Source organism: Charadrius vociferus, unplaced genomic scaffold (assembly GCF_000708025.1).
Source record: "Charadrius vociferus isolate BGI_N301 unplaced genomic scaffold, ASM70802v2 scaffold183, whole genome shotgun sequence".
Taxonomy (NCBI): Eukaryota; Metazoa; Chordata; class Aves; order Charadriiformes; family Charadriidae; genus Charadrius; species Charadrius vociferus.
In genome coordinates, this window is record NW_009648250.1 from 1,960,867 (window position 1) to 1,986,628 (window position 25,762).

General features: G+C 36.3%; 1 protein-coding gene across 1 annotated transcript in view; it reads right to left on the reverse strand.

Moving 5' to 3' along the window:
* Window positions 1-742: 742 nt before the first annotated feature.
* The window catches only part of JMY (junction mediating and regulatory protein, p53 cofactor), a 60,651-nt gene continuing 35,631 nt past the window's right edge, over window positions 743-25,762 (reverse strand). Inside the window, exons 5-10 of the mRNA XM_009884237.1 lie at window positions 18,740-18,905; window positions 15,106-15,293; window positions 7,888-7,974; window positions 5,273-5,368; window positions 3,467-4,019; window positions 743-1,050 (exon numbers count right to left, since the gene is read on the reverse strand). Coding sequence (XP_009882539.1) covers window positions 743-1,050; window positions 3,467-4,019; window positions 5,273-5,368; window positions 7,888-7,974; window positions 15,106-15,293; window positions 18,740-18,905 — 1,398 coding nt within the window. The remainder of the gene's footprint in view (window positions 1,051-3,466; window positions 4,020-5,272; window positions 5,369-7,887; window positions 7,975-15,105; window positions 15,294-18,739; window positions 18,906-25,762) is intronic.

A 25,762-nucleotide genomic window follows, 5' to 3' on the forward strand; every position in this document is an offset into this window, starting at 1 on the left:
GATTTTGAAAACTAATGTCTTGCCAATTTATGTTTTTCTTCTGAAATCATTAACTTCATCTGCTGGCATCTAATATCTGTACTTTCAGGCACTGTAGCCTAGCATAATGCAAGTTCATGGGATTTATACGAATTGCAGAAGTGTAAGTTATATTTGTATATTTACTGTTTATAGTTTGTAAATTCAATTAAGCCAGAGAGTTTACAGATTGAAACCAAGCTATCAGTCAGTCACACAGGGTAACCGAGGAGATTTCAATGTGTTCAGCAGTCAAATCTAATTGTCCTTCACTTGGAACTATTCAGTCTGAAGTGATAAACATGCTAAATTTTTACAAGGCCAGAAGTAATTAGAAAATAAGTACAAGGCGTGTCCATAAGTGATTGTGCTGCTTTGTTACTTAAAAGCTTTTTAAAGCTTTTTGGTAAGCTGCACAGAATCCCTTCAAATTTACTAAACAAAATATAGCTTTTCATAGGAGCAGTCCTATTCAGCAAAAGTATTCAAACAATAAAAGGCTAAGACGTTGCCTAAAAAAAGTTTTCCTTACTATAAACCTTAAATTCTTTGAAAAGTCAGCGATACTAAATTCATATGTGCATGTTTTACCACATTGGACGTCAGACCATTTAGTCACATTCATACTATGTCTCCTAGAATGCAGAACCTGAGGCTTAGCCACTATTGTTATACAAAAAGTGTTGAAGAAATATATTTTTTTTAAATGTAAGTTAATTACAGGTTAATTTTCCCAGTCTGTGCAAGGCAAACTCTCCTCTTCATCCTCTGATTCAGGTGATGCTTCTTTAATTCGTCGCAGTGCTTCATGGATGCTCCTTGTCAGAGGGTCAGTATCAGGCAGAATTGTAAAGGATTCTCTCAAAACATCTTTCTGCACTTTCTTCAGTTTCACCCCTTTCCTGATCTGTGCCAAGATGTTATTGCTATCGTCTTCATTGGGAAAAGGAGGAAGACTTCTCTGCTCAACTTTTCTTAAGTGAAAGCTGCCACGTTTCAAGGAAGCCAGCACTTCATCCATTGGGGAACTCACTGCAGTAAATCAAAAGACCTTCAGTATTATTTTTACTAAATTTTATCAGCCTTCATTTCTTTTTCCTACAGATCAAAAATTAGCCTCATACTATTAATGTGATAGTCCCGTATCATAGGTATAATGATAGCTCAAATACTCTTTTAGCCTCCAAATTTACAGTCCAATACCATAAGTATAATGATAGCTCCAACACTGTTTTAGCCTCCAAATTTATCTTCCCTATTACCAGGTCAAAACTGGTTTAGACAGACAATCATAATTTCTGTCAGGGAGGTAAAACCCTTTGAATAAGATGGCTTTCCTGTTTGCAGTCAGGAAAAATCAAAATAGCTGAAGTGAATCCAACACAATGAATGTGTTTATTACATTATCTTTTTGACTTTGAAACTCGGGTAATGAGTATGTATCTTAAATATTGGACTGTGCAATCCATTCTCAGCACTTGCATTTTGCGGCTGATTTTACCTACTGTATGACTATTACTAGATGTCAGTGAGGGAAGCAGGAGTATACTCAACTGCAACTGCATGTATTTTCCTGCTTCTCTGGATTCACGTATGTATTAGCACAGCATGCCTATATAAATTCCCTTCCTTTATAATTAATGAAAACACAGAAATAAGAGTTAATAATTTATCACAAATCCTTCCTTTATCACCAATTTGAAACTAGTTCTCTGCAGAAACAAAAATCAGGCTTTGGCTCTTTGAAGAGCTACAAGTAGGCAAGACCTCTGTCCCGGGGAATGCATTACAATAAAGTACAACAGTTTGAAATAGCTCACATACAACAGAACATACAACATGCAGCACATATCAATCAATAAATGAATCTCTAGTTCTTTTTTTCTGTATATCGTAGAATACATTTTTAAAGCCTGTTTTGCATTTATGAATGGGCTTTGTCCATCAGACTAATGGCCCATACAGTTGGAACAGACATGAGGAAAAGAGAAATAAAAGAATAATACAGGACTGCACATTTGAAGGAGGAAAGAAGGATTGTAAAACACTCGTCTGTCATACAGAGACAAATTTCTGAAACCACTCAGACTTGGAACATCTCAGGGAACACAGAGCAGCAGGTAGAGTGCTGTTGCAGACATTAACAATACTCTTAAGAGGGAGGATGTAATTTGATTTTATATTTGTTATTTTATGATGTATATCAAATTCCACACAATATGTGCTTTATGTAAGATTGCCAGATAAAATGGGTATCAGAAAAATAAACAGTAGGACTACAGACAAAGAAAAATGGAGCACAGCAGCATCAAAATTGATAATGAACTTAAGACACTGTACCTGTGACCTGCAAGATCCATAAGAGCTTAAGAATTCTAGAACTATGCAGTTGCTTCAAGGGCTTTCAGTCATTTAAGTACAATTCTAGAGGAAACACTCTTGTTTCTGTCTGACTGATGAAGACAGTTCTAATTTTGATTTTTCTCTAGATGAAATGTCAATGGAGGGATGTTTTCTGTAGTTGTACTAGTCAGAGCCACATAGAATTTTTAATAAAAAAGTTATTACAGCCATATTACAGCAGTGTGAATCAAGGTCCACTCAAAATACTTTTTCCTCAGTGCCTGCCAGTAAAATAGTTCAGCTGAGCGCTTTTGAAAATCCCATCTCTGATTTTCAAATAAAAACTTTGCTCCAATATAGCACATTTTACCGAAACACTAGGATTATTTTGTTCAAACATGACTGCCATTCTCCCCATTTTATATAGGGGGTAAACAGTTAAAAACAAGTAGCGCAGAATCAACAAGTTGTAACAGATCTCCTGGCTCAGCCCTGTGCTCTCTTCATTCTCCTCAGATTCCAAAGAGGTTTTTCATCTTTTAACTATTTATTAACATACGCTGATGAATGACTGCAGATTTAATTTACAATTGTAGTTAAACTTCTATATTCTTCCTCAGCTCTCAAGGGTACTTGAGGGTTTGCGGATTTTTAGTATAAAAATTTGAATAAACTTTGAAGAAAGCCTTCTCGTGGCTTCCCATGTCCCAAGACAAGTATTCGTTTTACTAGGTCATAAATTATGTAAAATTCTGTTACTAAAAAACACTGCGCTCTCAGGTGAAGCATACGATATTTGCAGTGCTGGCTCTAAAAGACAGTAAAAGATTCTTTTAGATAAGGTTTAGCTCCATTTTCTAGCTAGTCTAACAAGGTATAGCGTAGAATCAGTTTCACAAGTGTTTTCTGTCTAACTGAACAAGTATACTGCAGGCTGCAGTAGAGATTATAATATTTGTTCGAGTTGCCAACATCTGTCAACTGAAGAGGCCTTAACAACTTTCCCATAATTATAAATAAATCACAGCATGCACTTTTCTATAAAGCAATTCAAAAGAGCAACTGACATGCATTGCAATTAAATACAAAGAAGTGAAAACATTACCTCTCCTCCTCTGTAAACCCTCTAGATCACCAGTCTTCTTAAGCTTTTTCTTGGCACTGACTAGCTGACTGCTGTCAAACAGATGTGCTGGTGGGACACCAGAAGAGTGCTGGACTCCCTTCTCCTCACTCTGGCGTTTAACAAAGCTGTCGCTCTTCTCTAAGGATTTGGTGGCATCTTCCTTGGAGGGCAAAGGCGGAAGTGGAGGTGGAGGTGGTGGAGGCAAAGGAGGTGGAAGCGGTACTACAGTAACAATCTCTGGTTGAAGCTCAGTACTGGTGAGTGGAGAAGTACTAACATGAGGCAGTTCAGAGGTAACACCATTGGGAGGTAACGAGATATCTTGAAGTTGTTCTAAACTTGTGGATTCCTGCAGTTGCAAAGGCTGAACTGCATTTTCCAATTCCACCTCTTCACTCTTCTCTTGGATTTGTATGGTTGCTGGCAAGGACTGAGGCTGACCGACACAGGACACTGAGCTGGCTGCACATTTCCTTCGTGCATGAGCCAGCCGTAGTCTGGTTGATTTAAGTATTACTTGTCCAGGGTACCGCTAAAGTGAGTAAGTTATTGACAATTAGATAAGTACACGCAATGCACTATTATTCTAGGTTCTAAGTACCTGTTGTTAGGTTTGCCTTTCTGACAATTAGAATTCATGTGTTTTTTTCATTCATTTTGCTCTGGATGTAAACACAAAGCAAATATATTGTCATCTTTTTGCAAAAAACGATCAATTTTCTTAATTTTTATTCTTGGTTAAGCCACAATCTACATGTGATTGGTCTAGTCAGGGATATACATGGGTTTGAATTAGGATTTCACTAAGAACCACATTGTATCTTCAAAACTTTTTTCCTAGAAACTAAAATTCAAAATTCTCTCTTGCTTCCCTTTTCTAAAACTGGTCAATGGCTCCCTCTGCACAAAGTCCTCTCTGACCAAATACACTGACCTTAGATGTCAATCATACTGCTTAAAAAGGTATCTCCTGAAAACATCAATCATTTTGAGACTTTTAAAGGTATTTTTAATTTAGTTCTTAACTCTGCTGCCTCAATATCTGTCTTTTTGTATTAGCTTTATTCATAACCATTTTTTATGCAAAAATTTAATTTTACACAATTGTGGTAGGCCTAAAGCAACAGAGATCATAACAATATAAACATGCTCATACATAAAGTCAGTTCATTAACAGTTGCTGGTTAAGTAAGTAAATTTGCTTTAATTTACAGAAGCTATGCAATTCAAAAGCCTTGCGAAAAATAAGGATATGAAGAATGTACTGCTTGCTGAGCAAGACAGCTTTCCAGTAAATTCTCTTTTTTTATGTATTCAGCAAAACCAAAACAAGTCTTCGGCTATTAATACAGTCTGTTTTCTTGCACTTTCACCCTTTTCCTTATTATATCCCCTTCATTCCATCTTCTATCCATTTTCTGATACTTACATTGTAATACGAAGGGGCAAGTATTGTCCTAGCAATCAGTGGTAGTGGGTGTATGTCAGATGGTAACACTCTTTGTGAGAAATACCATTCAGATTACGCTTCTTTAAAGAACATTTTGCTAAGTGTCTTATCACAAAGTATAGATGTAAGGGTGAACAGAAGCTTATTACAGCACTGGGAATGCAACGGCCAGAGGAATATGTTACCACCAGTGCCATGCTTTGTTGTAAATTTTCCAAAAAGCAGTTAATTGCACAATGAAAGAGAATAGCTAATGGCATAGTATAGTTCTGGAATGAGAGAAACTTTATTTTGCAAAAGAAACTAGTGGAGAAGAGTAACTCTTCTTCTGTTACCTGTTTAAATGTGCGAAGTCTGTCCAGTGTTTTCTGTCGTTCCTGACTAACCCAGGAGCTCTTTCTTTCCTCTTCATCTTGCAATTGGTCTCGCTTCTGAGAAAATATATGGAAAACATGTAAATATTACATCCAATGCTATGTTTAGCATCATTAAAAAAACTGAAGTAAAATAACTCTTATACAAATTGTTATGAATTACCTAACAATCTACTTCTCAAATAAACACATTTCTGAACTTCAAAACTTGGCCTTTGTTTTCCCCTTAAAAAGTACTATGCATTTCATGTTTTATAATAATCTCAAAGAAATGCAGAGCTCAGTAAAAATTTCAATCTGCAACAGTTGAAGACTTCTTGTCTTGAAGGATGAGAAGTAACTAGAGATGTGACAGAATATTATTTTGAAAAAAGCCTCCTTAAATTAAAAAAGGTATAAACTAGCCAGACAGAAAACCAGTATCAATTTTCTCTCATTTCTAGAACCAAATGACATTTAAAACAAGTCATATTAGTATTTTTGCAGTGCAAGAAATCACAGAACTCAGTGCCATAAAGTTTGGATCCAACACTAAGCAAATTAAGTCAACATCTTCATTCTAATTTACAACAGCAAATGGAAGTTTTGTATTTAATTAACTTAAGCTGTTGTTATTTAATCCAGCTTGATTTTCTGTAAACTTACTTCAATAAAGGTCTGAAGCTCTTCCTTGCAGCTAAGACAGGTGTATTTTTTCTTGTTTGGGGAATCTTACCTCAGTGAAAACACACTTTTGGATCCACCTCCTTTAACTAGTCATCCATTTTTACAGAACTTCAACAAAGTTACTACATCTTTGAAACAAAACACTACTCTTCAGTAAAATTTACTCAAAGTGGATGCTAGTTATCAGGTAGCAGAAGTTACTGTATGCAAGTTCAGAATTTATCAGGAAAAGTGATAGAACAGGTGACTATAAAGAAAAAACCGTGAGCAGAAACAGCAGCTTTAATTTTAAATGACTCACAGCATTTAGTATTACTTTTAAAAGCTCATCTTCATCATCATAATTAAAAATTCTGATCACTCTTGTAAACTTTTATTGTCATTCAGCCAACACAAAAGCAGTGTCTGCCTCCCTGCCATTTTCAGAAGTCAGCTAGTGGCCTGGTGGCTCTTTATGAAGGACAACTCCTGTGATTTGGAAGTAAGCAAGTATAGATGTATTAGGGAGAGGAAGAGGAGAACATGTCTGAAAAATAGGAAGGACAGGATACAGGAAAAGGTGAAGAGCAATAGAAGCATGTGCTGAAAAGAAAATAACAAAGCAATGGGGCAAAATGTTAAACCAGAAGCATAAAGAGAAGATTATAGCAAGAAGAAAAGATAGTTCTACTACCACATCTGCATGGTACATATGCAATCAGACCAAACTTCTCCTGAAGCAGTCTCAAACTCAAGGAGTTTTATTGTTTGTTTTTGTTTGGGTTTTTTTGTTTTGTTTTTAAGTAAGAATAATGAAAATGCAATTCTTATTTGGTTTCAGGCTTGGACACCCTTGAGGTTATCTTTTCAAAATTCTTCATGAAAACCAGTGGCTGAAAACCTATTTTACAACAATAGTTTAAATTTTCAGTGACATTATTAACAGAAAAAGGACCCCAAAAAATTACCATACAGTTCTTTACAAAATGCAAGCAGGCAACTCCATGCAATAAATAACGAAAAAGGCCTGTACCATCTGAGAGACAAGAAAGTCCTTCAGCTTTGCCAAGTCTTATTTTTATGAGTGATAAATGGACTACAATCCACACAGCAAATTGATTGCCTGATTGTAAGCACTGGAAAAAAAATATTTTTCCAAGTTCTTGATAGCGTATGCCAATATGTACTGTCTTTCACAAGTAGCCTTTTCATAAAATAAATTATGCAGCTAACTTCCTGGACAAATGTATCAATGTTAAAAATGTATAAGGATGAAATAGAATCACTTTCACTAATCTAATTGAAGCCTGAACTAAAGAGACTTGGATTTCAATGCATCTTTGTCAGCGATCTTTATTAAATATTGATACTATATCAGCTCCCAAGGCCTAGCCCAGAATTTGAATATTCTTTAAGATAAAGTCAATTATGTTCAGCACAAGAGTCAGAGTAGCTAGCCTATTCTCTGTGATGAGACTGTGCAGAGGATCATAAAGCACACAGCTGGAACTACATCTTTATACAACTCAATTCAAATGGTTGCTTTTGTAGAAAGAAGAAAAGTAACAAAAAAGCTTAGTAAGATTGAAGAATAGATGTGTGGTTTCCTTATCTCAGTATATCTGATGCTGTACTTAGACATCCAGAATCATCCATGCACACATGATAGCAAACTGCATGCAGCCGAATCCTAGCAGTAAGCACTTAAACTGTGAACCTAGCATTAAGGAACTGGTTTATTTGCTTGGGTTCAATGTCATCCTAACACAGCTATGTACTCCCCCTTACCAGCATAATATGATACAGAAATCCATGGTGCAAAGGTCAGGGATACACACCATCTTTTGAAAACAGCTATCAATTAATGTATAATGAGGAATGTAAGCTATTAACTAAAGGCTAAACTCAACAGCAGAAAACTCAGAACTTACTAGCTGAACAGTATGGTGCATTTTGTATTCCTCCTCACTCTGGTGACGCTGATGGATCTTTTCGTTATGCTTTGCAATACAAATCTCCTGTAGAGACATAAAATGTTATCTATAAAATATGAATTTCAAGTACCAGTTTACAGGGTATAATGTCATATTTGGAAAACAGCATTAAGAATTAGGAAAATAAAAATTACAAAGCCTATCTCAGACAAGCTAATTTAACCAAGTTAATTCACTTACAATAAAACCATAAAAAAGAAACAAAACCAAGACAAACCCAAACCTATTACTTTTAACTGCCAAAAAGTATAGACTACTAACAGCTGCTTGAAGTCTGTTATACCACACCAATACAAAAGTGGCAACGAACACCGACTTGTCAAATACTTCATAAAACCCTTGTGTAACTCCATGTACTTGTATACAAGGATAAAAACTAACTCTCAAATATACTACATATTTCTGTTTATGCAACTAGGCAGCTTCACATTTACATGTGTCGGTTCATCTTTTGCACGTACAATCTGCAAGCACAAACACTAATAAAGTTGTAATTTTACGCGTGCACAAGCAGGTTCATTTATTGTACAAGTAGGCTCATAGCTGTAACACCTGGTTTAAAAACAAGCATTTATTACATAACTGGTTCTTATTTGCAGGTAAAAAGAAAAAAAACCCAAACAAACAAAAACAAACCAGGCCATCTTACAACAGATGGCAAGAAACAGGATGACATGAACTTCAGGTAGATAACAAAAAGAATTGAATTAAGTATCAGTTACAAAGAAAAGGCATAGAATCATAGAACCATTTTGGTTGGAAGAGACCTTTAAGATCATCGAGTCCAACCATTAACCTAGCACTGCCAAGTCCACCACTAAACCATGTCCCTAAGCACTATATCTACACATCTTTTAAACACCTCCAGGGATGGTGACTGCACCACTTCCCTGGGCAGCCTGTTCTAGTGCTTGACGCTTTCCACAAAGACATTTTTCCTAATATCCAATCTAAACCTCCCCTGGTGCAACTTAAGGCTGTTTCCTCTTGTCCTATTGTTTGTTACTTGGGAGAAGAGATCGACCCCACCTCTCTACAACCTCCTGTCAGGTAGTTGTAGAGAGCGATAAGGTCTCCTCTCAGCCTCCTTTTCTCCAGGCTAAACAACCCCAGTTCCCTCAGCCACTCCTCATGAGACTTTTGCTCTAGACCCTTCACCAGTTTCATTGCTCTTCTCTGGACATGCTCCAACACCCAAAACCAAACGCAGTATTCGAGGTGGGGCCTCACCAGTGCTGGGGACAGGGGAACAATCACTTCCCCAGTGCTGTTGGCCACACTTTCTGATACAGGCCAGGATTCTGTTGGCCTTCTTGGCCAACACTGTGGGCTCATATCCAGCTGGCTGTTGACCAACACCCCCAGGTCCTTTTCCACCAGGCAGCTTTCCAGCCAGTCTTCCCCAAGCCTGTAGCGCTGCATGGGGTTGTTGTGACCCAAGTGCAGGACCCGGCACTTGGCCTTGTTGAACCTCATACCAATGGCCTTGGCCCATTGATCCAGCCTGTCCAGATCCCTCTGTAGAGCCTTCCTACCCTCAAGCAGATATGCAGCAATTTATAGTAGTGACAAGACAGTAAAGTTCATAGGACAATACTGACAGCCAGAAAATCGGACAGTATGAGCAATGAAATTAGGCGCAACACAAGCACCACACAGAACTAGAACAAATTTGGAAGTGTCATTAGAAGCTGATCTCACAGCTGTGTAAGAGGTGGCAGTGTTAGGAAGTAGTATGAAGCATGACTGTAGCTAGCACACCGAAGCAATGGGGTTCCCAGGCATCAGTCATCTTTGACCTGTCTGCGTGAAGCCAGGCAGGAGCTTTGCCATTGAAAGTATTGCTTGCAACAGCTGACAGAGTTATCAGCCATCAAGCAAGATACTAGAGTAGTGGCAGAAAGACATAAAAACAAGGAGGGGAGGGATAAAAAAAGCCCACAATTTTGGACACTCGGAAATGGAGAAAAAGCTACGTACTCCTACAAGCTAACTACAGACATACCGTGATCACATAAAAAGGAAGCCAGTGTTCCTGTATAGGAGAGAAATAGCATGCTGTCTGGAATGCTTCTAAACAGTAAGACCATCAATATTGCCACCCTATACAGGTAACACTCCAGGCAAGAACTGTCACCGCTTCATCAGAGGTGTATATATAAAGCTAAATATTGCTGGAGTTTGTTTGTGGAGTTTTTTTCCCCCTGATGAAAGGAGTTTAATTAATACAGCTGGCAAAGTTAATCCATTTACTTTGTAACCACAAAAATTACACATTACAAACTACCTCATTTCTACATTTCAGATACACAGCAATACCTTCAGAATATTATTAGAGAATCTGAAAGACTATCTATAATATCACTACTGATTTACCTTTATAGATTATTCTGTATTTATGTATTAAGTTGAATTAAAAATCTTCTAAAATAATGAGGAATGTGTTATGAGATACAAAAAAGTGTTATAAAATAATGAGAAAAACATATGCTAGGTTTGTTTTTTTTAACATGTCTCAAATACTTGGGGGCACACTTTTATGAAACTTCTTCTCTTTAGCATCAGTATTTGTATCTTTCTGATTAAGAGCAATAATGAAAGATATTTTAAGCATGCAAAGAGGGTAAACCAGACCAAAACATATTTGGTGCTGACTTTGTACTAATAAACAACCTACTTTAATGTAATTAGATCTCTATGACTTGAAATAATAAAAAAAGGCTAGGAGGGACTGAAAAATTGCTGCAGCATAGGATTAGAAATCTGAATCATCTTAACTAATTACAGAAATGGCCTGAAAAAAAAAAAGAAAAGTTGCAATTTCATAGGGACAAATGCAGGGTTCTATTTGTAGACAAGATTAAGTGACTTCAAACAAAGGATGAAGAAGAAAACAGCCAGGTGGGCAGCATTACAGAAAGTTATCTGGATGATTATGGCAGATTACAAGTTGAACATAAATCAACAATCTCTAGCAAAAAAAGAAAACATCGTAATTGGGGGTATGAGCAGGAATACAGCTTGTTGCACATGTGAAGTAGTTCTTCCTTCTCAGTACTGGGAAAGCAGAAGCATTACGTCCAGTGAGAGCCACACTTCAAGAAAGATGTTGACCAACTGTATGGAATTGAGAGCATCAAGAAGTAATGTGCATTTCTCTTTTAATCACCTGACTGATTTCACAGTATCAAATTGTAGTTTATTAAAGAGACAAATAGGGAGAGCCGAGGAACCATTTCAACCCTTATCATTGGATAAACTACCATGTTTAAGACTAGAAACATGTAACATACGTAAAAGAGATGTGCGTTAGTACTACATTTAACTAGTTCCAGTGATCCTTGCTTTCAGATTGAAAAGCATCCTAATTAAAAGGTTAGCTTCTCATTCAGTAAGCTCAGTATGTACAGCAACCATATTTTATATAAGCGTTCTGTGTAGTTATGCCCTTATGTTGTTGTAGTAATAATAATAGTAACCCTATATGTGAACACGTATGAAGTAACCCTACGCCAGCTGTCACTGAATATATGTAACACCTGTTTTGCCATGGGCTATGCTTTAAACTGTTGGGCTTGCAATGTAGTAAAGGTCTCCTTTTAAAGGAACACGACAGCATGTGAGGAAGCTTCCTAGATGAAGCACACATTATGAACATACCTCAAACAGCTTCACCAACTAGGTGCTTCTCCCAGTCTGCCCTTGATAAGGAATACTCTTTCTGGATATAAAATAATTCAGTGTCTTCACCACTCTATTTTTCCAAAGATATCTTCCAGATGCCTTCTACACCATCTTTTTGACCTTGACTCTTTGCTATAAATCTAGCTCCCTAATAAAACAGCTGCTTGTTCCGTATGATAACCTAATTAATACTGCTGTGCAGCCAGCAGGAGGAAGACTGGGATAACAATAGGGTTTTTCATGCAGGTTATTGCTAACTAGCTTTCAAGAAATAAAAATAACGAGATTAAAAAAAACAACTTATTTTTAACTAACTCACTCACTGTCATCAACAGAAAGGATCATCAAGAAACGATTGCTTAACAAATGTCAATAGGTTTGTAACAAAAATATGAGAAGAAAGAGTTTGTACTCATGGTAGTACAGTGAAAGAACATCAACCTCAGTGAAACCATGAATTTAAAAAATGCTGGCTCAGTTATTCAGAATCACAACTGACTGAGGTAACAAACCTTTAGCAAAAGTTTCTAAATGAAAGTTTACTATAAATATTTGAAAACATCATTAAAAAATAGAAGCATCCTGCAAAAACAGGGAAGGAATTTCTGAAAAGCAAAATGAATAGAGACTATAGTCACAGAAATTTGTATTTATATTACATATAGTCTTATTCTACACAGAGTAATTGATTCCCTTTCACTGCATTATCCCCTCAACATACAAGATTTTCAAATACACGGATGATGAAACAACTCCCTCCAAAAAATAAAAACTGATGATAGAGAATAATTTCCTATTGTTTTCTTAACTGTGATATCTGCTGCTAGAAAGGAGGCACTCTAAGGGAATCTTTAGTTGCCAAAAACCTAATAATGAGCAAGGACTGTAATTTCTAAATATATCACAAGACTTTGATATACACCACTAAATGCACAGCTTGCTTTTTGTTTTCAACTACAGAACTGAGAGGGTTAAAAAAAAAAAAATAGAAGAAAAAAACTACCCCAAAACAAAAAATCTCACCAACCCAATCCAAAACAGAACACTAGTTTTCAGTTCTGTTTTAAAATACTCTGCTGAAACAAGCATGGTCAGGAACACAATCTGAAAAGCATTAAGTAGACTCTCATCTCAGTTCAACATAAGCGTTTCTTAATTAAGAGAGACAGACAGACTGAGAATGAGATTTACCACACAGTATGTATTTTCCAAATGCACCCTCAAAAACTCATTCTTTTCTCCACTTAGCAATCATCACTGCTCTCATTCTCACCATCTAGTCTGCTTTTGAATCCCATCTGTATCTTTGTTCTGCATGCTTAACTTAAACTGCAAACCCTTCAGAGCACTCTTCAGGGCAAAACCCCTTTTTTCTTCCCAGATTTGTAAAGTACGACTACCCACACCAGGCACTATAAATAGTGTTCATTAACAATGTTTTGCAATATCACTAGAATGGTCACTCAAGATACAAAGCTTGTTTATGTTTGAATCAAAGCCACAAGTCTTGATTTTCAGGTAATTACTGGTAAGCTTAAGTAGGGCTACGCGTTATTCAGCAGTAATAAGAGCAGCTACAGTAAATACCTCTAACATAAATACCCTTCAAAATGGCTATGTTCTTTTCTGCCCGAGTGCCACAAAATGGCACACAACAACTGATTCTGCCTATTCTTTTTGCTCAAATAAAAATCTTTGATTTTCCCCCTGCAAGTTTAAATACATATTATTCTGATCTCTGATTTCTTCAGAAGCTGACAGCTAAGTACCTCACTGCAGCACTCAACTGCAGATAATGCTACGCTGGGCAGTGAAACTGGGAGAGAGCTGGAACTAGTTCCGAGAGTGCTGTGATGTACAGCAGTGGAGTTCGGCATGGAGACATTACCTCAGGTCCTGAAGCAGTATAGTCACATTCCTCCAGCACAATGTTGAGCAGACATGACTATGTTAGTCCCATACGCAGACCCAGATGAGCAATACTACCATAGACAGCTCTGCATCATGTCTCAGTGCACAAGTAGGCATGCTGCCACTAGTGTTACAGCCTACAACTAATTCCTTCAGCTTCAACAAGGTATTTTATCATAGCATAACCTTGAAACAAGTGAGACAACTGAAGGTGGCTAGTTCGTTATACAGATAAGAAGGCATGCTGAAAAACCTACTCCTGCTTCAGGATTGCTTCTCAACTCATTAACTTCCGTAAGTTAAGTAAGGAAGAGCAACCAGGTTGCCACTTTTTAACAGGTTTGTCTACTGCAAGATGCCAGCAGTGTCTCTTCACATTCAGGAGAAAATAGCACAACTATTGTAATGTTATGGTAATTAATATAGGCTACATGACAGATAGTACTATTCCTTAAAGTATTAAAAAGGCCAGCTTCTTACTATTTTTTCTTTTTACAAACTCACCTAAAACAAACTCAATGACTGAGCAAATGACTTCCCTTAACTGGCTAACAATAGACACTTCTTTTATAATAATTTATTTGCAGTCTTCTACATATTGGGTTAATCAGAGACAGGACAGCGGCTGAACAAATACTGTTTGCTCTGTTATGCTTCAGATTCAGGTACAGAAATAGATATATTGGTTATAAAGAGGAGGCAAGACCTGAAGGCTTTGTCCTCAATCTTCTAGAACTCTTTTATATAGAGTCATCTCCCACATCAAGGGACATGACTCGGAACATGCAAACACACAAATCCCTGATCCCAATCTAGAATGAAATTCTCAACTGAGACTTCTGCATAGCCTTTTAGTGTATGGTGTGGGGTGGAAATTTTATAACAAGTACTACAATGCTCTCTGAAAACTTTCATCTGTTCTCCTCTGAGCTATCTCGCTCATTAATAATGCACACTGATGTAACCGCAAACTGCTAGGGAACAATAAACACGTCACACTGGAAAAAAGGAATCAAAAAAACAATTTGCTGCACAACATCCCAATCATGTAACACATGAAAAAAGGAAAGTGGCACTAAACAGCACACCTAGTTTTACAAATTAAGAATATATACTGAATTGCAGCATATATATATGTGCTGAATACAGAGCATCAATGACACGTGATACAAGTTTAAAAGGATGATGTAAGAATGAAAATAGAACCCAGTGAGAAAATACCCTTGCAAATTCTGTTTGGCAAATATATATAAAACTACTCTCTGTAAAAACATGTATTCTAGCATGTACTTTACACATGACTAGTTAATAGAAACAAGCTTATTTGTTGACTTCAAAGTAATTAAACACTTCTTTAAAGCTAAAAGGTAAACTGAATCTTAAATATATCAATTTAATAATACATGCTATTGTATTTGGTACTCTGTAAAACAACTTCTAGCAACTACTAAATATAATCCATGAAAATTTTGAGAGGCTTGGAAGTTGTAGCTGAAATGAAACCTTTTGAAGTTTTATTAACATTTCTAATTATGCTAGAAATTTGCAAGTTAATAATACCTTCTTATTTCTGAGGTAGGCTTTCTTGGCTGAAATACGTCCACGTCTTGCTTCCAGCTGGCGAATTTTTTGTTGTAACTTCTGCAGCTCCTCTTTTTGCAAGTGTATAGATGTTGCCACATCCTCTTTTTCAAGCATAGCTTCCATACTTTCATAAGTGTCGTAATATACCACTTCATCTCTCTTCTCTGTTTTAAAAATGTCCACAATGAAAATGTCAAATCAATAGTATGTATGTGATCAACATTTTGTTTTGTTCAACAACAACCCTCCCACTGAGTAGCAAGATTTAATATAGAAGAAAGACTATCAAAATCAAAAGGTCAGAGGAAAAGCACTACATAGCAAAGCACTGAGGACTCTGAAGTTCATAAGAAGAACAGAAATCAATATCAATGAAGCACAGCCTGATATTCAGATAAGCTCAGAACATTAAAAAACAAATGCATCTGTAAATGTACGCTTGTGCCTGTAGCCTAACTTCATCACAATGTCTACACAAATCTTTGGGTCTCTTAACTAATACAACGGACCCATGATGTGCAGTAATATCCTCTGGTCTTTGCTACAAACTTCATGATAATACACACTCTTTCTTAAGTCTTTGGCATGAGATTTTTCTGCCACAACTGACTATTAATTTCATGGAAGGAGAATCACACAACAAAACTCCACAAATCCTCTCTTAGGGGGTGTTTGACCTCGCAGACACTGGTTCTGCTCAGAGGCAGCAGAGGGAAGGTAACTTCAAGGCAATCCTTCAAAGCATTACAGGCCTGAAAACAAGGTCATTACTAATAGTTTTATCAACACTCATGATTTTTAGCCTCTTGAGTGAAGCAGTGTAACATTGAGCTCATCGCTGAACACTGCCTTCTCATCTCTTGCCAAGAAGAAAGAGTGATGATTGTAAATCCTGCAGAATGTTGGGGTGAAGAAGCAGCAAAGGCCTCTTGTTCCTTACTTCACTGGCCTACCACGTAGGATATTTTTGTGATACATAAAAAGAGATATGCATTACTGCTGGCTGAAACAGGCAGATACAGCTGGCATGACTGTCAAGTGTCTACTCTGCAGCATCACCAAACCTACTCACTTCTATTTCATCTGCTACTTTCAGCAAGACTGTAACTTCCTTCTACTTCTGCTACTAGATTATTTGGGGAGAGGGGCAGCATTTTCTTCAGTACACTGTCCATTTTAAAAATTGTTGTCACTTCATGTTATTTGTGTGTACAGTCTCTGTTGCAACCAAAATTCTGATTGTCATGCTAATTCCAGCTCAGGAGAAGACATGGCAGGACCAGAAAAGAAAGCACAGCAGCATAGTAAACTTAAAAGCTAATTAAAAAAACCTCAGACCTACTAAATTCTTTACTTTAGCGCTCAGTTAAAAAAAAAAACCAACCCAAATACCACCAAAAACAACACCAAACACAAAGTTTCATACATAGATAAAACTGCTAAGTCACTAGGACCCATTTTGAGACATCAGTGAGTAAAACAGCACTCATGGCCAACAATTGTATTTGGCCATGCACTTATAAAATGGAAGAGTTTACACGCAAGTTTTGTTTTAGAACACTTTCACACAGAGTTAAAGACAGAAATTTACAAGTGAAACCCCACTATCTCAGCTGCAAAGCAGTCAAATCTACCAGTTCTAAACCACAATGTTAAATTATGTTTTACTGTTTCAAAAAAAAAAAAATCACCAAAACACACACACACCCTTGGCAACTCTATTGCAACCTCCATCAAACATTCCAAGAGTTTTCTACAAACAGCTTTTAAGCTTTTGAAATGCCTATAAATTTGGTAAGTGCTTAAGCTTCTAATGACTCAACCACATAAAACAGAACAATTAGAATTATTCCTTTTTTTAGATACAATCCACACCATTTGCACTCATTCAACCCATCCTCCAATCAAAGCAGGAAACTACTATCACATCCTCTGTTGACAGTAATGCATCCACCGCAAAACCATCTTACAAGGATGTACGAATAGTTTGTATGGATAGGATAAGACCCTTTAAACTTCTAACCTAATAAATTCACGTTTTGTGAATTTCAGTGCAGGTATTTGGTCACTGACAGAAAAAAAACTACTACTGTTGTTTAGAATATGACAGTCTATTACCATTTGATACTTTTCAGATCCAATGTGCTGAATTTACAAATGAAAACGTTTTTCCTTCTAGCTTACAACCAACAGGCAGTCAAATCAAATCACACTCTCAAAAAATTCTGTTGGGACTTCATTAGCAGTAGTGCTGATGTCCCTCAAATCAAAATAGAATCTAAAACTCTCTGAAATCCCTCTGCAGAGCCAATAGAGTCAAAGAGTAAAGAATAGCAACAGCCTCTACACATCACTAAGACACGCATATTTCAAATCATACAGATGCGCACAATTAAAAGGCTATTACTTTACTGACTATAAGTACAATTTAAAAGGGAAGTGTAACAGGAGATGCAACAGACCATTCTTTTCTCTTTGACTGCAAAGGAAACAACACATATAAAAAGACCACAAAATGTTTTAGATGCATTCATTCAGATTAGGTGCTGAACAGTCTTGAAGAGATGTAGCCATTTCAGTGTTACATGCTTCATGTTAATTGTTCTATCCCCTCCACCTAAGTAAAGTCCAAAGAGGTAATATTTTCCTTTGAACAAAATTCCCACACATTTAAGAACTGTATTTTTCATTTTCTGTGCTATGGGATATTAACTGAGAGTTGTTAAAAAACAGTAATTCCTTTTAACATAGACAGCTGTCTTTAATAGGGGAGGGAGGGGGGGAAACCCAAACCTTGAATTTCGTATTAAAGAATACTTTACAAATTTAAAACAGCAAAGGAAGCCAGTTACACTTTTTGCCATCACAAACCTAAAATGAGGCGATTCACATAACAGCAGGGAGGATCTGTGATACCTATGTTTTCTCTTTTTCCAGAGACAGCTCACAATACAATCCCGCTTCAAATCTCTCTTAAGTGACTTTTCTATCCATAACAAACTTTGTCATTCAAGCCCCATGCACTAAACAATAAAACAGAGCTTGTGTGAATAAAAACATTAACTACAGAAGAGCCCAAAGGACAGAACTGTATTCAAAAACGCTGCATGATTTACCCATATCATTTCTATAGTTTGCAAATATACAAGGTATAGCAGGTTCTGGAATCATAAGGTCTGAATCACTGCTCTAAATCAGTGAGAAGGCAATACAACAAGCTTCTAAGCTTCGCAGAAGGACTCTGATTTGCAGGAATACCTTTTGAAAACCAGTAACTTCAAAGAAATTAATAATATCAATGCAAATTTCTAATGAGTCAACTCCAGTAATTAAGACATTTCCTCCTCCCTGAATTTAGTTTTCCAAAACTTTAGTATCTTATATGCTTATCTCCAAACACAGGCAATGACAACCAGACCAATCTTCTGTATGTGTGTTTATACTCCTCATGAACAAGTGTAAATTTTAATTTAACTGTACTTATGTCAGAAGATCCAGCTCTTCACACAGTAAAGAATCTGTTCACATTTCATTCCCACAGGCTTTACTACACTCCTAGGAAGAGAATTATCTTTTACAGATTACATCTTAATTAAAATGTGTAAAGCACCTGACATTAGTCTTCTGATGCTTTCAAGTTGTGCAGTCAGCAGCAGCTCTTCACATTTCAGGATCTCAAACTGCACTTCATATAATTGAAGCTGTAGATCATAATAATCAGATTCTAACTGGTCCAAATGGGCTATGGCTTCTGTACCACCTTTCAGGCTCTGCATCTAAATGGAAAGAGGGGAAAAAAAAACAACCCACAAAACTCCAGGATAATGAGAACAAAAGCAAAGACTTCACGATTATAGCTCAATACAGTCTGGTGCACTAAACATTACATGTTAAAATTGAACACATCAAGAGGAGAAGATGCATTTTGATCAGCCACACACTTTCAGACATCTTTAATATTTGACATTTTTTCTATATGGCAATAAAATAATCCATGGCATTAGATTACTCTTTGTGACTGTGAAAGTGACAAATCATATAGTGCATAGTGTGAAACATCCCTACCACCCCTTTACTTGACTACTTGATTCTCTGAAGATACATAATGAAGTTCATATTTTCTTCTCTTCAGTCCAAAAAGTCTAAAAGTTGTTTTGCTAATGGCATCTAGAAAACTAGAGTTAAAACTGTCATTAAAGCTGAACAGAGGAAGAAAAAAAGTGAAAGGTGGTAGAAATAGGGATAATTACATCCACTGATCCTCTTGTAATGACAACTTAACTAAGGAGTTTCATTGTTTCTACAGTCATTCACAGCAGGAAAAAAATATATATAGATTAAAGTATTTATATATATTTTAGCGCTTATTTGTGTCATGTGTTTGACATAAAGTGACACTTGACACAACCAAAGTGAACTCAAATCACCTGCCTTTATTCAGCCAAGTAAGATTTAACTGCTCAATACAGTTAGCCATTCATCCCCACACGCAAGGGGATCTTATGTGCTGTCTCACTTTAGAGGGAATTCAAAGCCATGCAGCTCTAGAACCTGCACGAACAAGACTTAGGGCCCCATCCAAGTTCTCTATCTGCTCAAAAAACGTATCTCTGATAGCTTCTCCCAGGTAATGGATGAAAGTAATTCTAAATTTTACTGAAGATTTGTGATCTCTCTACCTTACCATTCTGATGAAACATGGTCCAGGTTCTGAATTAGACATTCAATCATTAAAAAGGGATGTCTACCAAGCAAAAATACAGGACCTAGCAAACTACACATTTTAAAAAAAATATTTGCTAGTATGTTTTTGTATTATGGAAGTTTCTTCAAGGTGTAAAAGTGTATCTGTAATTAAGAGCCAGAAATGGGTTTCCTCGGTTTTATTTATCACCCATATCTAAATATAATTGTACTAAACCAGAAACATATCTGTACTGAATTAAACCAAAGATCCATCTTACTCAACACCCTGCTTCGGACAAAGGTTAACCACAAATACCCAGGAACATGAAACGTAGTAAGCAGTGCAGTGATACCTCCCTAAAATGTTTCACCAGCCTCTAGCACAGCTTGCAGCACAGCTGAAGTCCCAGTGCTGCCTGTTACACAAAAGAGACTGCCTGAATTTTACTTCATAAATTTGTCCTATCCCTTTTTTCACAGCCTGTATGCTTTAAGTATCTGCATTATTATTTATTGTCAGGGATTCCACAGCTCAATTAGACACTAAGGAAACAGTTCTGTATATTAAGCTTCTTTCCATGTAAGGTTTATAGACAGAAAACCTCTGAATCAATTATTGTAACATCTCTTAAAAATTTCTTCTACTATATTGTATATTTACTGAATACATTTTTATATATCAACTATTAGTCTGGAAGTCTCAAGTCCTCAAGTGAATATCATAAATCTTACAATCAATGATGTATAATTTGTATGTTTCACTCCAGTATGACACCAAAATGTCTAGTTAGGCCACTTATTACTCTGCTTCCATATAATGTTACTAATTACCAGAACGGTAAATGACATAATGATGGCATGTTTGGAGTGAATTAGAGGCTAGTTTTCAAGACAAAAGGACTGATTCTCTTGAACCTTCCAGTTTTTCCATATAAGAGGAAATAGTGTTCACTGGTCAGGCAGGGTATCCTGGGTTTTGGCAATTTCAAAGGATTTTCTCATTGTTAAAAAAATATACCATAGCAACAAAAGGTGGAGAGTTTTTTTGTTCAGTTTTTTGTTAGTTTGTTGGGGTGTGGGGGAGGGCTGTCCCCCAAATTAAGGCAACGTCATTCAAACTTCTGCCACAACTGAGAACTTTTGCTTTGTCAGTAAACTGAGCGATTCACTCAAACTTATACATTATTTTTTTTCTTTATCATAACAGATGTTCCCAAATTTAAGTCCACAGACTGTATAAAGACTGCTTAGAGGCATAAGTGGGCCATCTTCAAAAGTATCAGCTAATCAAGTTATAGCAGCTCAGTATTTCATTCAGATGCAGTGGTGTCTGCCTGATAAAGGACTAGTCTGATAACCAAGTCTTAGCCCTACAAGCCTACATTACAGATGCTGCGAGCTACCTGGTCTGTTTTAGGGGTACAACACCACTATATTCAATTTTCAGGTGCAACAGCAATAGGAAATTAATATTGTCGTATGGTTCTTAGGCAGATATGCTATCTACATAATAGCCCCTCACGAACAAGAAATGGGGACCTTTAAGTACAACCATTTGTGTTAAAACTTTACATGAGATACTATATATGTGTGATAATTCAAAACAATATAATCACTCTTGGGAAAATTTTAAATTTTTGCCAAAAATGCCAAGAGTGGTTCAATTCTTAACATTACAAACTGCTATCTAATCTGTACTAGTAGTTTGCTGCACCCTTGGTAGGTCTCAGGCTGATCATCACAGTGAAATAAAACACGAAGAACTTTAATGCCAGGATGTTACACGAAAGAAACATCTTGCCCCAGTTCTGAACACCAACACACATTGCTCTTGACTAATATTTATTCCCATTAGTATTTTTGTGGAGATTGAGTTTGTATCATCTTAGTCTTCATTTTAGTTGTCAAAACAACTTCAACTCCTACTCTAAAACAGACTTGCCGTTCTGGCATCATTGTGGTAGCCTTCCCTGTAACTGCTCCAGTGAGGACTAATCTTTCTTGGAAGATCAGAAACTTGTGGAAGAAAGGTGTAGAAGAAATCTCCCAAGGCCATGTGCAGTGACACTAACACTTCTCCCTTTGCTGGAAATGCCTGCTTCGACAGACTGGAAAGCATCTGTTGCTACCACCCTGTTGCATTGGTGGCTCAATCGCATTGCTACCAGGTTATAAAACCATGGTCATTCCCACCTGCTGACATTTACATAGCAATTAACCACAGTAAAAAAATTGTATTACTTTTCCCTAGCAATATATATTAATAGCTATTACTAAATTTTCTATTATCCAGCCTTTTAAGTAATCTGTTACTGTTCAAATAGAACACAAAGTCATGTGAATCCTGACTATTCTCTAGTTCAAGTATTCATTTTAATTCAGCACTGTTGCTCTCCAAGAAATCTCAGAAGAAGGGGGAAAAAATTCAGAAAAAGACCCTCAGGTGTTTAACCATGAATATGGACACTTATCCTCAAAACCAACAGAAAATCATTTTAAAGAATTTCTAAATTGTTATAAGGGAAACATGGAACACTCCGACCACTGATAAAAGGCCAGATTCTCACTCATATCTAGCAACTTGTGGAACAAAAGTGTTCCTCCAACCAATTAAGTATCAGGAGTCACTTATAGTTAGGACATGATACTAAAGGATACAGTATTATTAAAAAAAAATAAGGTTAAGATGATCATTAACATCCTGGGCAATCAGAAAAAAACTCAGACACCAAAAGAAACGTCTTCTCCCCTTGAAAAGGCTGTACTGCCAGTTTTAAAAAATTTTTATTTTCCAAGACTAAATGTTTAAAATTCATAGACAACCTGCTGAAAAATGCTGAACACCAACAGTTTCCTCAGAAACAGTCAGATCTGGTCTTTGCTCTGAATTGTCATTCCTTCTGTCTTAATCCTCAACTCAAACCCTAATAAATTAAGTTTCTAAAGCTTTTTAATCTTTTTAAAGGAATACCTTGTTTTTATCTTCTATGCCTAGAAAACAGTAGCTAAATGGTTTGCCAGAGAAGGTATTTCAGTTCCAATTTTCTAACACTTCCATGAGTCCATAAATACCTGATCTTTTTCTTTCTCTCCACAATTGGGAACTAAGTGACAGTAATGCACAAAATCCTTCAAACAAAAAGAGTCTCTTCACAATCTGGGATTTGCCCTCTTTAATACTTTTAAAATAAGACTACCCAGTCATTCTCTGGGGAAAAAAAAAAGCATAAAAATAAATCACATTCTCATAATGCTATTTCAAAAGAACTTATTTGGGATTTTGGTAACTATTAAGTCCTAAGTAGGTTATCATTGTTAATGAGCAATTTTCTAATACTGTCTCACTGCATTATTAAAAGCCTAACTATGACTCCAAGTTTTGTGTATAGAACACACCCCATTATTTCACCTGAGGTCCTCAGAGCTTTCTGCTTTCTATTTTCTTTAAACACAATGACCACTTAAAACAGTTTTTATGTCAAAACTTTTTTGCACTTTTGATTGAACTGCTGAATATTACAAATATTTAACATAAGAGTAAAGAAAAAGAAATTCACATTTTTATGACAAATTTTAGCTTGCCAATTTAAACACTGACAGTGAAGAAAGCAAATGCATTCCTAATCTGTTATTAAAAATAATAATTCAAACATGTTTAAGTAGATCTTCAAAGATTTCCAAATTTCAGCTTTTCTTGGCCTTTCCAGAAAGCAGTCACAAAGAGTTTGAAAAAGATACGATGAAAGCCACCAAGGTGAAATATACTTTTCTGAAAAATATTATGTTGCATCTGTACCAAAAATCACTGTCCATTTCTTAAAGATTAATTTTCCAGAAATAGCTATTCATGCTTTCTTGAATAGAATCTTTAATAAAATTCTTATGCTTGCCAATGCATCCAACTCAGGCAAAAGTAAAATGACAGTCATGAAATGCAAGATATGCTTAAATACTCAAAGTCATTGGAAGCAAATATATCTTTGATTTAGGCTCAACATACAGGAAAGGAAAGTATTCTTAGAATAATGAAATTATGAAACACATTCTTAAAAAAACCTAAGCAGTGCTTTGTTGGAATATATTTTTGTCTATGAAAATATAAATTAAAAATTTTGTTTGAAGTACATCTTTAGAACTGAACTGTACACTTCAAAAAGAAAAAGAGACAAGACTAGTTACTGAATCCTACATATGCAAAATGGGAATTGTTGGAATTTAAGTCTCCAGTCACTCACTTCCATTTGTCCAAACTATTTTACATACTTAAAGAATTACAAAGGATTCTCATTCTGATTTAATGTTTCTGTTTACTGTTATGAGGACAAGACTTGGCAACCAGTCCACAAAAGCAGACTCTGGTCTACCTCAAAAGGCAAGTTGTCATCATTCCCCTCAAACAAAATTCAGAACAACAACAGATGGAACTTAAGACATACAAATCAGAAAAATAAGAAAGCTCAATATGTAATCTGTTTGTTTTTTCTTTTTTTTTTTAAATACAGACAGTCATAGCCTAACATTTTCAGCAGCCAAATAAATAAAAAAATATCCAACTAGCCTAATCACCGAACCATTTGATTTTCATATCATGATAACTTGGAAAATGTAGTAGCTTTTTAGATATTTACATTGTGAACACATTTTAGGAAACTAAAAGGCGCTCGAATAATACTAAATAAAAGCTACACAAACAAGGACATTTTTATTGTCCCTCTTAAAAATCAAATCACCAAGGTCGGTTTAGATTTGGAGAAGAGGGAATTAAGTGCAAGAGAAACGAGTATATTACTCCCCATGTGTCTCCTTTTCCTACTCAGTGAGAGCAAGTTTATATATCCAAGCACAGCAGGAAGGTATTCACTTCTTAAGCTTAAAGGAGAAAATGTACCCACTTTTTTTTTTTAATTGTTGCTGGTTTGGTTTTGTTTTTTTACTGTCATCTCTTCCAAAACAACAGCTAACATAATCACCAAATATTTTCTTTGTGAGAAGACTGCATTCCTTCTCAAATATTGGATTTCCAGTCACATTTGTCACATCCAACTTCTCACACTTAGGGCTTCTACATTCTCAAAGCAAAAAAAGATGTTTCAGAACACAAGCTGGTTGTATCACCCCATCACCATGTTTTGATCCAGAGCTCTCTGTACCTTGTAATACACCACCCCAAAGCACAATGCCCATGCACACCCATCGGGTGTTCCTCATTTCCTCCTCCCCAAAAGCCGCAAACTCTTAGTTCAGAGCCCTTCAAGCCCCTGCATACTGCAACAAATCTCTTTTTCCTATGCAGCCCCTAACACTTTTGCACATCAAAACAGTCACTCATTTACCAGACTGAGTACAAAATCCATGGAAGGTCTCCAGTGTGAGAAAAGTAAGATGTGCTATGCAAAACACTAAGAGTGGCTGCTCTAAATATGTGAACATATTCAATATAGTATTTCCAATTAGTACTGCTGGATTCTCCCATCAACTCTTAGCTAAGGATTGCAACAGTCTGATAAACTTAGGTTTCCAGACAATTCTCGACTTTCTAAATATAATGAGCGTTGAAATGCATCAATTTTTTATTTTTGTGCCCTGGGTCTTGCATGTACACTCTCTTCCTTGCAGATGAAGCTGTCTTCTACAGAAGTTCCTAAAATAGGCACATAGTCTATCAGGCTTACAAACCTACCAATATATACAGTGCTAAAGTCGTGAGTTCTCTGGATAACCTTCTCATAACAGAACCACTGTTTCAGTCACATTTTGCTGAAACACTTGAAAAGTGCTCTAAAAACAAGTAACTGATTGGACAGAATGTAAACTAACATTAGTGTGACAGAAAGTTCTTAGCATTGGATAGCCATATGATAATAATTTTAAGAGGATTTGTAGCATTTCTGCTCTTGAGCAAACACGGGATCTTTGTGCTAAGATATTTAATCACAGTTTAATGCAT